This window comes from Gekko japonicus, unplaced genomic scaffold, assembly GCF_001447785.1.
Source record: "Gekko japonicus isolate JY-2015 unplaced genomic scaffold, Gekko_japonicus_V1.1 scaffold1489, whole genome shotgun sequence".
Lineage (NCBI taxonomy): Eukaryota > Metazoa > Chordata > Lepidosauria > Squamata > Gekkonidae > Gekko > Gekko japonicus.
The window spans coordinates 364,076-379,765 of NW_015163135.1; the positions used below are offsets into that span (position 1 = coordinate 364,076).

Consider the following 15,690-nt stretch of genomic DNA (forward strand, 5'->3'; position numbering starts at 1 on the left):
GGAACTGGCTGGCCACTGTGAGATAGGCTGCTGTAGTAGTTGGACCACTGGTCGGACCCAGCAGGGCTCTTATGTTCTTAACAAAAGGATATTACTGCTTGTACAAAGTGATTTAATGAATAAGTAATATAGATAAAAAATATAAACTGCCTTCTTATATTCATTGCAAGTCCAACTCAGGTTCCTCGAGGTGTTAAAGGAAATACCATCATTAGAAATCTTGAGGCACTGCAAGGCCATTTTATTCACAAGGGCTTGGTAATGGGGTATAAAATGCAGACTTTTCTGGGGCGATGTGTTTATTTTATTGGTTTTAAATTGCAGTGGCTAATTAGGACCTTTAAGCTGCCTTGGGCCACAAGGAAAAGCAAGCTATAAATATTCTTTATTTTTATTAAAATAATAACTAACTAGAGATGCAGGACTAGAAGAAACCACCTTTCCTGAGAAAGAGGTTCAATAGCAAACGAAATCAAAAAGAACCTTGAAGGGGAAATTGGGCCATAAAATTTGTCTTTGCCACTGAATCAATGCAAAATACAAAAATTTTAGATTTCAAAAAGGCGTAACTTGGAAACGTTATGCTCTACATAAAAGTATATGGTCCCCCTGAGCCTGCTTCATGCCTCCATTCAGGCTCTTGGTGAATGCAGAAGAGTCCGGTAGCTATCATGCAGCTTCCATTTTGCCCCAAGGCACGAAGAGAATAGTGGGGATTCAATCAAGGCAATATAACTTCTTTTGTATGAATAAACTTTTTCGGCCACATGCTGCTAACAAGTGCCCTAGTACAAAGTTTGTAAGGAATGTGAACTCAGGGTGCCAAACTGACACCACTAGCACATCACTGCATTCTGTACATAAAATGCAGGTAGCACGGTTCATTTAAGAAGTACTGTTTGTGAACAGCACTTATACCATAAAAGAAACGACGGGGAGGAATTTTCAATTCACAATAGGAAAATTAGTTAATACATTTTACCAACTCATTTGCTTTGGGAGTAAAATGGTCTGGCACACGGTGATGGAAGTGATGGAACTGGTTGGACTGAGAGAACGTCATAGTTGAAGAACAAGCAGGCTTTAGGCCCAGTTGCTCTGCAATGGATCAGTGCCTGATTTTATATCATCTGGCAATGAAATATAGTACTAGGCCACCTGGAGCGCTCTATGTAGCTTTTGTAGATTACAAAATGTCTTTGGTAGTATCACCTGGGATAGCTTATGGGCTAAATTAGAGGCATCCTCAGTAGATCGCAGACTACTTGTTCTTATTTGTATGCTGCATGCGAACAACTTCTTGGCTGTACGATACAGCCAACAGGGCCACCTATCTGGAAAGACCCCTGTCAAGAGGGGAGTCAAGCAAGACTGTATTATGGCCTTTCTGCTATTTAATTCTTAAATCAATTCAATGGTTCAAGCTCTGTTGAATCCAGACTTTCACCTGCCAAACTTAGCAAAAAGACCCATAACCTGCCTTACTATATGCAGATGACACAGCCATTTTATCCTAATCTTTGGGCTCTTACAGCATACTGCAAAGAGGAATAACGAACGATAAACTTCCAGAAGACCAAGGTTTCAGTCTTTGCCAGGAGAAATGTCAAACAAAAGTGACAGATCGATGGACACAACATAGAACATGTGAAGACCTTTAAATACCTAGGTGAAGTGTTTCAGTGAGCCAGGTTCAGTTTACCAAGAGTGCAGTACTAGGCCACCTGGAGCGCTCTATGTAGCTTTTGTAGATTACAAAATGTCTTTGGTAGTATCACCTGGGATAGCTTATGGGCTAAATTAGAGGCATCCTCAGTAGATCGCAGACTACTTGTTCTTATTTGTATGCTGCATGCGAACAACTTCTTGGCTGTACGATACAGCCAACAGGGCCACCTATCTGGCAAGACCCCTGTCAAGAGGGGAGTCAAGCAAGACTGTATTATGGCCTTTCTGCTATTTAATTCTTAAATCAATTCAATGGTTCAAGCTCTGTTGAATCCAGATTTTCACCTGCCAAACTTAGCAAAAAGACCCATAACCTGCCTTACTATATGCAGATGACACAGCCATTTTATCCTAATCTTTGGGCTCTTACAGCATACTGCAAAGAGGAATAACGAACGATAAACTTCCAGAAGACCAAGGTTTCAGTCTTTGCCAGGAGAAATGTCAAACAAAAGTGACAGATCGATGGACACAACATAGAACATGTGAAGACCTTTAAATACCTAGGTGAAGTGTTTCAGTGAGCCAGGTTCAGTTTACCAAGAGTGCCCAAAGACCGGCATCAGCTATCCTGAGATTTTTCTGCTCAAAAGGTGGCTCATATATTCCCTACACAATCAAAGTTTTCCAAATCAAAGGGATACCTCAGCTCCTGTATGGTTTACAAATTTGTTTATACAAAGATTGCTTATACAAAGCAGTGCCTTGACCTGGACAGCCCAGGCTAGACTGATCTTGTTAGATCTTGGAAGTGAAGCAGGGTCAGTCCTGGCTAGTATTTGGATGGGCGACTTCCAAGGAATACCAGGGGTGTGATGCCGAGGCAGGCAATGGCAAGCCACCTCTGAAATGTCTCTTGCCTTAAAAATAAGTTTAGCTCACCACCTAGTGGTACATAATGCTGAAAGAGCTAAAACTGTTGCCTGCCAGACAATCTCAGGCTATCTCAGGCTATACTACACACATTGCCATACAATAATTACTATTCGTGTAATCTAAATTCCTTAGAAGCATATTTGGTGTTCCTTGTTAAATACTGAGTGCAATTCTTAGAACAGAATTGGGGCAGGTGTCAACTGGAGCCTGCAGTTGGTACCAACTAATATGTTTCTGGCTCAAGCTAAAACTTAACCCAACTGGATTAACCCCCTTAATTATTTTGGATGGCTGCCACTCAGGTTCGGTGAATGCGGTTGAAAATAAATTACAGCATCATGGCTTCTCCCCTTTAGCAATATGCCACACTTTGGGTTCTCGGGTGCTAAAGAAATGCTTAAACGGCAGATTTGGAACATAGCTCTTCAAGCTAATACAACTCCATCCAGTGGTATGGAATCATAGTGAAAATTTCGTGCCAGCAAAGTATCTTTACACTCTAGAATTTCCCAAATACTGCAGAGCTTTCACCTTGGCCTGCTTTAATCACCTGCCCTCAGTACAAGTGGAAGGGAGATATATCTATACATTCCCTACTCCCAACATCTGTGTTCCTGCCAACTGGATGCAGTTAAAACAGCAGACAGTTAAAACAGCAGACAAGGACATTCATTCCACATATCTCACCCCTGTCCTATGCAAGTTCCCAGGAAGATCTGATAAATTCTATACGTATCACCTCCTTGGAGACCGATCTAAATAGACCACCTCTAAAGTAGTCAAATTCTGTGCTGAGGCTTTGACCCCCAAAAAAGAGAGCAGATATTCTAAACCTTTTAATAACTTTTTATGTATAATTAATTATACCTATAAGGCTATGAATTTTAATCCTTGTATATTAATTTTCTATGTGTACATAAACTGTGCTGGTAAACTGTTGTGGGCTCTTTGATTGTAATAAATGTTGATGAAAGTGAAAGTATTCCAAAATGGATTCCAGAAAAAAAATGTGATTCGCAATCAGTACAAATTTGAACTATTGACTATATTATATATACACACAGGAGGAATGGAGTTCCGGCTGGCTTCAGAGTTGGCCACACCCACTACAGCCAAAACCTCTGCATGTGCGTGGCTACAGGGGGAAGGCCTGGAGAGCGACCCCCCCCCAGCAACTCTGAGGTGGGTGGGCCAGGGGGGCCCTTGAAGGATCGGGGATGCATTTAAATGGGGCACCTGGGCAAGCCAAGGGAAGGCATGGAGGTGTGGCCTAATATGCTAATGAGTTTCTGCTGTTGGGTGTGGCCTATTGTGTTAATGAGTTCCCGCTGGGCTTTTTCTACAAAAAAAGCCCTGTATACACATACTAACTAATAAGATTCTGACCTTACTACTGTTCATGTAGAATGTACTTCAGGTCAACTACGTTAAGCTTTGTGGGTCTTAACTGTGCCCCTGGGCTCAAACTTTGTTCTACATTCACTTCTGTTTTGACTTGTGCAGCTGCTAAAAACATGAGAAGCCCTACAATCCAACTAGTCCAAGCCAAGCCAGTTCAGAACATCACAACAGCCTGCCTGGGTGGGAGCTAACACAGGCTTAGATTCTGATCTGAAAAAGAAGACAGGCAGTTTCAAATTTGTGCACAGACAGTCACAGGAACAGTCTAATTTTTGAACTGGCCTACAAGAAGCCGTTTAGGGGCTTACAAGGAGGTCCTTGTGCTTCCATATTTTATTTTATTTATTTAAAATATTTCTTTATTAGATACTTTTCTTCAATGGAGCTCAAGGCAGTTTACAATATTAACAAAATAGATAAAATAGGTAACATAAAAATATAAAACCCAATTTTTCTCCCCTCGATCCCACAACTAGCTCGACTTGAATATTTTTTTAAAAAAACAATACTCTTATAAATAGCACAGGTCTCCAGTACTCACTCTTCTCAATGGAACTAACCCATAAATACCCACTACACAAGAGAAACGTGAAACAATACCTTCATTTTCAATGCTGCTTATTCAAAATAAACTCAAAAGACAGTCCTCAAGACTTGTGACAACATTAGTTAAACAATTTAGGATAAGGTGCCCCCAATATCACCACAAATGTGATTAACAGAGCAATCCTAAAAGGCGGGGGTCTGAAAGCTCCACTTACGATGGCACAGACCCCCAGTGGCGCTATGTTGCTTGTGGCTGTGGCGGACACCCTTTGGCACAACTGCGACATAGGCCCCTGGGCTGGTGTGGTTGTCGGTGGGTTTGGGGGCATGGCCAGAGTTAGTCAGCTCCCTAAGCCCTTCCAGCCTGGGATCATCCCCTTCCAGATGTGGAAAGTTACGCCAACAAAACACATGGCGTGGCCCATAAGCGCACGCTGAACTTGAAGATCAAGCTGTCCGCCACCACTGTGGCCTTGCCCATTAGGCTCGGAGGCGCTCAGGATGCTGTCTACAAGCTTGGCCAACCACCTCCCTCCCTCGCCATGGAGGCCAAGCCCCCTCCCTGGAACCCTCCTACAAACAATCCCACCAGGACATCTTACAACTCGGTAGTTGGGGTGCGTGGCATGGGACTCCGTCTCAAAGCTCCCGGCCATGCGGACTTAGAGCAAGCGGTGAGGCACTTGGGTGGTGGCAGAAGCACAGAGAGAGCACTTAGCACTACTGGGCGAGCACCTGGCGCTGACACCCAAGGAGACGAGCAAAGTCCATACTCTGTGACTGACCTCTTCCACTTCAGAATCCTCGCAGGCACCCCACCTCTGCAGGCTCAGCCCACAGGGGCAACAGCGTACTGACAGGTAAGCGAGAGCAAGGATCCCAAACCCGGTCCCCCACTCCCCTAGCTTGAGCCTGGGTGACATGACTGCATCTCCTGCACTCAAGCCGAGCACTGAGTTCAGCTGTGGAGTGGCACAAGCCGCGGCCGCGCAGTGCCGTAGCCGCTAATATGTCTGGGGAAAAGTTCCCTGGGAAGTCTTCCAGATCTGGCGGCGGGGGGGGAGAGAATGCCCTGTCATTTGCCTAGTTCCCACCCTTGGCAGGACGCAGGGCATGTCTGTGGTGGGGGAAGGGGGTCTGGCGACGCCTCCGCTGTATGTGGTGAACCCGCTTGGCAAGCGTCCCCTTCACTCGTTCCCTTGCAGAATCCGAGGCCTGAGTCTGCTGCAGCTGCCGTGGCAGATGGATTGCAAGCAATCCAGGAGCACTTCAACACAGGACAGAATTGGCTGGTTCCATCATGCACCTCAAGAGGGGGGGCTGTGGCAAGCCCCCCCCCCAAACTGCATTTGCAGACCCTGTCAGGACAAGACATCCATGGCTGAGGCTGGCATGGTACTCGTGCCTGGTTGCCATGGCTCTGCTTGTTCTGTCTTGCAGATGGAGATTCAACAGAGGGTCTTTGTGGGTGTGACATGTCCCCCCCCCCAAGCACTCTGCTCAGTCCGCTGTTCCAGCCCTCCTCTGGAAGTGGAGCATCACGCCTGGCAAACCCTTCCAAGTTCCAACTGTGATGCCATTCCACTTAGGGTCATGCAATGCCGGGGATCCTCAGTCCCCGGGGTGGAAGTGGACGGACCTCACACCTTGCATGGATTCCAGTGCAATGAAGTCTATGTTGTGCCACATCTGTATCTCTGCTACACACCCTCCCTTCCCCACTCCATCTGCGACTCCCATCTGCGGGCTTCCTAAGGACGTCTCTCTCAGAGAGTGGGCTGTCAGGTGCTGTGGGTGGCTGCGGAGGGTTGCACGGGTTACACTACTCATAATCTGCCATACATAGCCAGGGACGCAGGTGCACAGACAGGTTCCCTCACTCACCTCGCAAGCTTCTGTGTGAAGGTGGGCGGGTTACCTATGAACCAACATAGGGCCAATGACTAAAAACTATATGTGTAACCTAAGTATGATAAAAAACACATGGAGTCATTTTTCAAACGCTTAAAAACATTTATGGGCCCACCTGTAGCCTCATTACAGCATAAAAATGCAATGTACACAAAGGGAAACTATGTTTGTGATGCATACAATCTATGGTACATTGGCTCTGATCAGTAGGCGGCACCTGGACTTTCTGGACAAAAATTGGAAGGCATACAATAAGAAGCATCACTCAGCATGGGTGTGCAATTGACTAAAGCACAAGGGCAGACTCAAGGAGGCCTCACAAACATTCTTTTGCCTTGTGTGATCTATTCTTGAATGTAATAGAAGAGAAATAGAAACGGTTGAGCACGTACACTTACACTGTAAATTGTTAAATGACATTCGAGTGGAATTTATAGAAGCCCCCCTTAGGTTGGTAGCAGGCCAACCGGATAGAAACAAGGTACATGATCTCCTTGCTTCACGAGACCCGGAGATCATTGAACTGACCGCTAAGTTTCTTCATGGTTTTATAAAACGGAAGAACGACTGAGCATATTAATGATTCTTAATTTATAATTTTAAAAAACTTAAGTTTAAAAGTTTAGATTTCAATTTATTGTACGACTCAGCTATCTTCTGTATGGTTAAATCTATCTTGTGACAACTTGAGGTATGTTATAGGCCTGACATATCCTTGGAATGGTTTACCACGATTGTCTATTTTATAATCTTAACTGGATTGTATTAATACTGGGAAATGTTTATTTTAATATTGTATGCCAATAAAAGGCATTTGACTTTGACTTGATCTATTCTCGATTGCTAAACTCCTTTCTTGGTCCTGTATCAACTTGTATATTGTTTTTGTATATTGTTTTACAAACTGTATCATGAGCCTTAACGTACAGATATTGTATGACCACTAGAGAAGGCCAATTTGGCTGAAACGTGTCGGGTCGCAATAGTTCCCTTTTGTACACACGGCATTTTTATGCTGCAGGTGGGCCCATAAATGTTTTTAACCGTTTGAAAAATAAATACATGTATTTTTCATAATACTTATAGTTTTACATATAATACACAGAGGTCATTTCGGGGGGGAACGCGGGGGAACGCAGTTCCCCCGGGTGAGGTGCAGGGGGGCGGGGCACATGACGAAGCCCCGCCCCCTGCTTCCGGCCGCCCCGCTTCCAGCCCTCATTCAGCCAGGAGGAGGCAGGAGAAGAGGGAGGGTAAGTTGCTTCCTCCCCGCCTCTCCCCACCCCTGCCTGCCTGGGGCCAGGGAGGGCCTTGGCAGGGCTTCCTCGCACTCCCGCTGGCCTTGCAGGTCCACCGCCGGGGCCCTGATGTCAGGGGGTGTGGCATATGCTAATGAGTTCCCCTAGCTCTTTTTCTACGAAATGACCCCTGATAATACATATAGTTTTTAGTAATTGGCCCTATATTGGCTCATAACTAACCTTTTTGGTTCTTGATTCAGTTCTTTTTGGGTAAGTTCCCCCCCCCTTTCTCTTCTTTCTTGAAAGGGGGAGGGGCCAAAGGGTGGTCTGGGTGAATAAGCTGGCTTATCATGGTGGTGAGAGCGTGAGGGTGGACCTGGGAGACCCAGATTCTGTTTCCCACTTGTACTATGGAAGCTAGGTGGGTGGCCTTGGCCCAGATGCATACTCTCAGCCTGACCAGCCTCACGGGGTTGCTGTGTGCATGAAACAGAGGGGAACAGAATGATGCAAGCCGTCAGGGGGAAGGGCCACTAAGAAAATGAGTGAATGGATGAGGCTCCTAACCAATGCTCCCTCTAAGCCGTGGAGTCTCGTGAGCAAAAACTGTACTTTGCGAGCTACTGGCATTAAAGTGGTGAGCGGGCGATTTGGCTACTGCATCCATTAGATTGCTCCGGAGCCGTCCTCCCTGAGCGAAGACAAAAATGCGTGAGCTGGAGGCTAAAAAAATTGTGAGCCAGCTCACACTAACTCAGCTTAGAGGGAACACTGCTCCTAACTCTTGTCTCTGCTCCAGGAATGGGGGGGTCCTCTGTCACCCGAGGGGGAAGGCATCTGTGCAGGCAGCACTAAGGGGGCAGGGGATCACGGGGGTTCCCTGAGCCAATGGCGAGGGGGAGCCACTGCAGTGGGCTGACTCCAAGTATTCGGGAGGGTGGGGTTTAGGGGGGCTGGCCGTGGGACATGGTGGCATGGCAGAAACAACAAATCACGGCGACTGCAAGCCTCGCATCACGGCGGGTCTCTGCTGGAGGGTGGGGTGGAAGCACAGAATGGGACTGTCCCAAGCCACCCTTCCCTGCCCCCTAGCTGTGATGTCTAATGGCATCTGCCCCAGGACTGGCCGCTCTTGTTGACCTGGAGTGCCCCGCCCCTCATGCCGCCCCCGCCTTGACACTACGCCACGAGGCCACACTGCAGTGGAATCACTGTGGACGCACCCTTGCAAGCAGCCAGCTACCCTTCCCCCCCCCCCGCTCTGCTGCAGCGTAACTTGCCCCTTAGGGAGCTGACGAGCGGCACCGCCCCTGCACAGCAGGGCTGGCCACTGCAGTGTGGGCATGGTTCAGGATTGCTTTGTAATCAGCGCAAACATACATTCAGGACTGGTTGCTCGTCATCAAAGTATTTAATGGAACTACAAAATTTGCAGGGGGAGGCGGGGGAGTTAAAAATGTAGATATATGTGCTTAACAGGGTTTCCTACAATGTACTTGTAGTAGCTCTTTGGAGTAACTTGCCCCTTAGGGAGCTGACGAGCGGCACCGCCCCTGCACAGCAGGGCTGGCCACTGCAGTGTGGGCATGGTTCAGGATTGCTTTGTAATCAGCGCAAACATACATTCAGGACTGGCTGCTCGTCATCAAAGTACTTAATAGAACTACAAAATTTGCAGGGGGAGGGGGGGGAGTTAAAAATGTAGATATGTGTGCTGAACAGGGTTCCCTACAATGTACTTGTAGTAGCTCTTTGGTCATATTCTTTTATTTCCCTAAAAAAAAAAGTACAATTTTTACTGTGTACATTGTTTGCTCTACGGTCTAATCGGGGCTTAAAGTGCCACAGACATTTGCTTGCCACTAAAACTTGGCATGTGTGCTACCAGAAGCTGCTGTCCCTGTATACTTTTTGCTTCCAGGGAGAATGTTATATATATCCCAGATGCAAACACTATAAATATTAGATTCAGAGTGCACTTTTAAATCCCAGGTGCCGCATAAAGGATAGATTTGTGAGCCTACATCAGAATATATAGAGGAATCCAACCTGCGTGCAGTGCTTGCAGAAGCTGGATCTGCTGCATACCCTGACGCAGCTTGAGAGTTCTGGTCACCTAGCAGCTCTCTTTCCTGTCGATGCGCAGGTTCTCTCTTATGTCCATACACTTCTCTCCTGGCAGTTGTGCAATACAGTCATGATATTGGAGCTATGACTAATTTGAGAGCGCGGTAATCTCTTCTGTCTTCATTGCATCAGATAGAAAACTCAGCTCGTTGCACAGGGTCTCGAACCTGAAGGCCATCCGAATCTGTGCAACATTTGTCTTCCGAATGTCATTTCCTTCAGGCCCTTCGTGGCAATAATTTGCACCTAAAAATTTCTGTTTTTCCTAAGGAAGGGACATATAGAAAAAATAAGCTCAGACTTGTTCTGATTTTTAAAAGCAAGTGAATATACATCAGTAGTTGGTCAGGAAAAAGCCATCTCCCTCCTCTGGGGGAAAGGACCGACAGGTAAAGCTATAGAAAGAATCATCCTGGCAGCAGGGGTGGTTCTGGATAATGAGAAAATCGCTGCAGGCTGGAACAAATGGAAATAACACTACAGTGGCCACTGTGACATCAGCAGAAATAGCATCTATCCCACGCCTTCCTCAAAGAGATTGTGGGTTACAGGTACTACATTGAGCTTGTTGACAACAAAGTAAAATTACTAGCACTATATTGGTTTGCAAACTATGTATGCTGTTTATGCTGTTCTGTAAGTTTTATACTACTGACTACTGACTATTACTTTTGCCCCCTCATGGATCACTGCCTTGTCGTGGCGAGGGGGCTTGTGTAGTTCAGTGAAGCTACCATTATCTGCCCCCTGGCTTCAGCTTTCCATCTCCTCCCCCTCCCTCCTAGAGAGTAGTTGTAATTCTGAATGATCTCCATCCCCCAACAATGGTTCCCCATGAGGGAATGGCTGGCTTAGAGGGCGGAGTCTATGGCACTGTACCTGTATGAGGTCCCACCCCTCCTCAAACTTCACCCTCTCTAGGCTCCATCCCTCAAATATCCAGGAATTTCCCACCTGGAGTTGGCAACCCTATCAGGACTGGCCCCAATGAGTTTTCTCCCAAAGGCTAAAATAGGTGTGGAAACGGCTTTTTATTGACAGAACCTGGTTGCCTAGCAACAGGCACTGAGGAGAAAGTACAGTAGCCAGCTCTAATTAGGGAAATACCTGGAGATTTGGGGGGTGGAATCTGTGGAGGGCAGTATTGGGTGGTGGTGAAGAACTCAGCAGGGGATAATGCCATAGGGTCTACCCTCTAAAGCAGCCATTTCTCCAGGGGAACTGATTTCTGTCATTTGGAGATCAATTGTAACAGCGGGAGATCTCCAGGTCCCACTGGAGATTGGCAACCCTAGGGGAAAGTCAGCTACACAGCACGGGGTTGAAGAGAATGGTTTGATGGTTGCTGGCCCACCTCATTAGCCAGCCAGCCATGGTGGAGCCAAAAAGGAGAGAGAGCCATTGAAAGTTTATTCTGACAGGAAAGTGGCCAAGCTGGCAGTGGGCAGGGCACTGCTGAAAGTCCTTTGTTTTTTAACTGACAGAAGCAAGCTTGGTTGCCTACCAACAGCCACTGAGGGGACATTTAGTCAAACTTAGTCCCACACAGGAGCCAAGAGAAGTGTCTTCCTCAGGAGAGATTCCGGCTTTCCAGGAGCCGCAGCTCGCTGCTGAAGGAAGACGGGGGAGCCTTTGAAAGGCGCTGGGCAGCCTTCTCTGCGGTGCAGCCTGCTAAGCTATCACCCTGATGAAGTGCTGGCCTTGCGGCCAAGGGAGAAAAGCCACGAGCGGCAGCGAAGGTGAGTGCTTTCCCTGCTTGCCGCTGCTCGCTAGGTCTGCCTCCCCCGAGGAGGGGTTGCTGCTCTCTCGGCGGAGTGTCCATCCCCTTCGCTGGCTCCCTCCAGACTGAGGGCGAGATGCTGGCTGCCGGCTCTGTGGGCGGGGCCGAGGCAACGCAGCAAGGCAATGCAGCCAGGGGATTGGCAAACCTTCATAGCAGCAGCTGAGGGAGTCAATGGCTGTGGGAGCATGTGGAGTGTTCACACCAAAACAGAATTACTATATACAGAGATGTAAAATTTAACTATCTGGTTCCTGAAAATTAGGAAAAAGGGATCAAATCTTCCTGTTGTAGTCACATACATGAAGAGAATATAGAAAAAGATAAATACAACTATTCCTTCAGCAACTGAAATTTACCTTATCTGACAAACCACTTTGTAGTACACTGTTCCTTGCTATTTCACACAGGTCACAAGTGCTCAGTTTCCACACTTGAGCTGCTATGGCATATTCCTCCATAAGGGCTTCCTTCAATATATTAAAAATATTATTACCATTTGAAATCTGTACAGTTCTTGAGATGATGTACTAAAATAAGCTCAGTTAGAACACAAAAAGAGCCAATAACGAAACTATTAAACACTTCTATTTTATGCTTTTATTAAATTAACATAAGAACATAAGAGAATCCAATGTTGGATCAGGCCAATGGCCCATCCAGTCCAACACTCTGTCACACAGTGGCCAAAAATACCAAGTGCCAACAGGAGGTCCAGCAGTGGGGCCAGGACACTAGAAGCCCTCCCACTGTTGCCCCCCCCCCAAGCAACAAGAATACAGAGCATCCCTTGCCCCAGACTGAGAGTTCCTATCTACACCTTGTGGCTAATACCACTGATGGTCCTCTGCTCCATATGTTTTATCTAATTCCTTCTTGAAGCTGTCCATGCTTGTAGCCGCCACCACCACCCGTGGCAGTGAATTTCATGTGTTAATCACTCTTTGGGTGAAGAAGTACTTTCTTTTATCTGTTCTAACCCGACTGCTCAGCAATTTCGAGTGCCCACGAGTTCTTGTATTGTGAGAAAGGAAGAAAAGTACTTCTTTCTCTACCTGCTCTATCCCATGTGTAATCTTATAAACCTCGATCATGTCACCCCTCAGCTGTCGTTTCTCCAAGCTAAAAAGCCCCAAGCGCTTTAACCTTTCTTCATAGGGAAAGTGTTCCAACCCTTTTATCATTCTAGTTGCCCTTTTCTGCACTTTTTCCAATGCTATAATATCCTTTCTGAGGTGTGGTGACCAGAACTGTACACAGTACTCCAAATGAGGTCGCACCATTGATTTATACAGGGGAATTATGATACTGGCCATTTTTATTGTAGTCGCACACTGTCTCAACATTTTCAGTGAGTTATCTACTACGACTCCAAGATCTCTCTCTTGGTCAGTCTCTGCCAGGTCGGACCCCATCAGCATGTATTTATAGTTAGGATTTTTGGCTCCAATGTGCATCACCTTGCACTTGGCCACACTGAACCCCCTTTTCCACACTGATGCCCACTCGCCCATCCTCGACAGATCCCTTTGGAGTGCCTCACAATCCTCCCTAGTTCTCACCACCCTGAACAACTTCATGTCATCCACAAATTTAGCCACTTCACTGCTTACTCCCAACTCCAAGTCATTAATAAACATGTTAAAAAGCATTGGACCAAGTACTGATCCCTGTGGTATCCCACTGCTTACCACCCTCCAATGAGAAAATTGCCCAGTTATACTCACTCTCTGTTTCCTATTAGTTAGCCAGTTTTTGATGCACAAGAGGACTTGTCCTTTTATCCCGTGACTATTGAGCTTACTTAGGAGCCTTTGATGAGGAACTTTATCAAAAGCTTTCTGGAAGTCAAGGTAAACAATATCTATTGGATCCCCCTTGTCCACATGTTTGTTCACTCCCTCAAAAAACAGTAACAGGTTAGTGAGACAAGATCTTCCCTTACAGAACCCATGCTGAGTCTGCCTCAATAGGTTTTGTTCATCAATGTGCCTACTAATTCTTTCCTTAATAACAGTTTCCACCAACTTACCCGGTATCGACGTCTGACTGACTGGCCTGTAATTTCCCGGATCTCCTCTGGAACCCTTTTTAAAGACGGGAGTGACTTTAAAGATGGGAGTGACATTAGCTACCTTCCAGTCCTCAGGAATGGAGGCTGATTTTAAGGAGAGATTACATATTTTTGTCAGGAGATCCACAAGTTCACAATTGAGTTCTTTCAGAACTCTCGGATGTATGCCATCTGGGCCTGGTGATTTATCAGTTTTTAAGTTGTCTATCAGTTTTAGGACCTCCTCTCTCGTCACCTCACTCTGACTCAGGTCTTTCAACACCCACCCGAAATCAACAGTTCTGGAGTGGGCAAGCACTCTCATCTTCCACAGTGAAGACAGAGGCAAAAAATGCATTCTGCTTCTCAGGCATTTCCCTATCATCCTTCAGTACTCCTTTTACCTCTTGGTCATTCAAGAGCCCCACTGCCTCCCTGGCTGGTTTCCTGCTTCTAATGTATTTGAATAAAGTTTTATTGTTGGCCTTTATGTTTTTTGCGATATGCTCCTCATATTCCCTTTTTGCCTGCCTGATCACAGACTTGCATTTTATTTGTCACAGCCTTTTTTCCTTTTTTGGAGCTGCGGTGGCTCAAGTGGTTAAGACGCTGAACTGCAGGCTGTGGAAGGTCAGTAGTTCAGCAGTTCAAGACCCGAGTTGCCTCATGACGGAGTGAGCGCCCGTCTCTAGTTCCAGCTCCTGCCAACCTAAGGTAAATGCAACTATTATTATTCACCTAACAAATGTGACTCAAGTGGTTAAGACGCTGAACTGCAGGCTGTGGAAGGTCGGTAGTTCAGCAGTTTGAGACCTGAGTTGCCGTGTGACGGAGTGAGCTCCCGTCTCTAGTTCCAGCTCCTGCCAACCTAGCAGTTCGAAAGCAAGAAATTGCAAGTAGATAAATAGGTACCACTTCGGTGGGAAGGTAACAGCATTCCGTGCGCCTTGGTGTTTAGTCATGCCGGCCACATGACCACGGAAACATCTTCGGACCGCTCTGGCTCTTCGGCTTTGAAACGGAGATGAGCACCGCAACCCTAGAGTCGGACTCGACTGGCTTTCAATCAAGGGAACCTTTACCTTTTACTATTTTCCTTTTATCAGCCTCACTGAGACTAGCTTCCCACCGCTTAAAGGAATCCTTTTTACCTTTTACAGATTCCATTACTTTGTTTGTTAACCATGCAGGCTTTTTTCTATACCTATTTGTGCCTTTCCTAACCTGCGGTATATATTTTTATATTGTTTTAAATGCTGTTTTAATGTCCAAATGTTTTAATGTTTGCCACCTTGGAGACCATATTTGGCTGGACAGCGGCATAAAAATGTTTTAAATAAATGTCTGTTATCGAAAAGCAGCATATAAGTAAGTGATTCAGTAACAAAACACAAGCAATATTGCCCCCCTCACCATCCTAATCAATACAAACCAGGATAAAAATATTTTTACCTGGCACATTAAATCTGACATAAATAGCACCAGACTTATTGTGAAGGGGAGGGAGCTGCCCTAATTAAGTGCAACCACAGGGAAGAATACCCTGCCATTATGGCCAACCACACCACTTGAGTTAATAGGATCACATCAACAGAACTTGATGCTTTATCATGCCAGTTTGGTGTAGTGGTTAAGTGCGCGAACTCTAATCTGGGAGAACCAGGTTTGATTCCCCACTCCTCCACTTGCACCTGGCTGATGACCTTGGGCAAGCCATAGTTCTGGCACAGCTGTCCTTGAAAAAGAGCAGTTTCTGTCAAGAGCTCTCTCAGCCCCACCTACCTCACAGGGTGTCTGCTGTGGAGAGGGGAATGGAAAGGAGTTTGTAAGCCACTCTGAGACTCCTTTGGGTAGTGAAGGGCGGGGTATAAATCCTATCTCTTCTTCTTCTTCTATATGGAAAAAGGCCCTCCTTACAATACCTCAAAAGCCATAAATGACATGGGACCAGGCTAAGTAGCAGCAGGCGTAATCTTCGTGGGGGCGGCGGGGCTTCAGCCCCCGCCGAAATTTTCATGACGGGTCTC

At 46.3% G+C, this 15,690-nt stretch overlaps 1 protein-coding gene across 1 annotated transcript in view; it reads right to left on the reverse strand.

Annotated features, from left to right (window-relative positions):
* Positions 1-9,230: 9,230 nt before the first annotated feature.
* Positions 9,231-15,690, reverse strand: part of AMPD3 (adenosine monophosphate deaminase 3) — a 61,442-nt gene continuing 54,982 nt past the window's right edge. Inside the window, exons 14-15 of the mRNA XM_015406966.1 lie at positions 11,970-12,080; positions 9,231-10,095 (exon numbers count right to left, since the gene is read on the reverse strand). Coding sequence (XP_015262452.1) covers positions 9,919-10,095; positions 11,970-12,080 — 288 coding nt within the window. The 3' untranslated portion in view covers positions 9,231-9,918. The remainder of the gene's footprint in view (positions 10,096-11,969; positions 12,081-15,690) is intronic.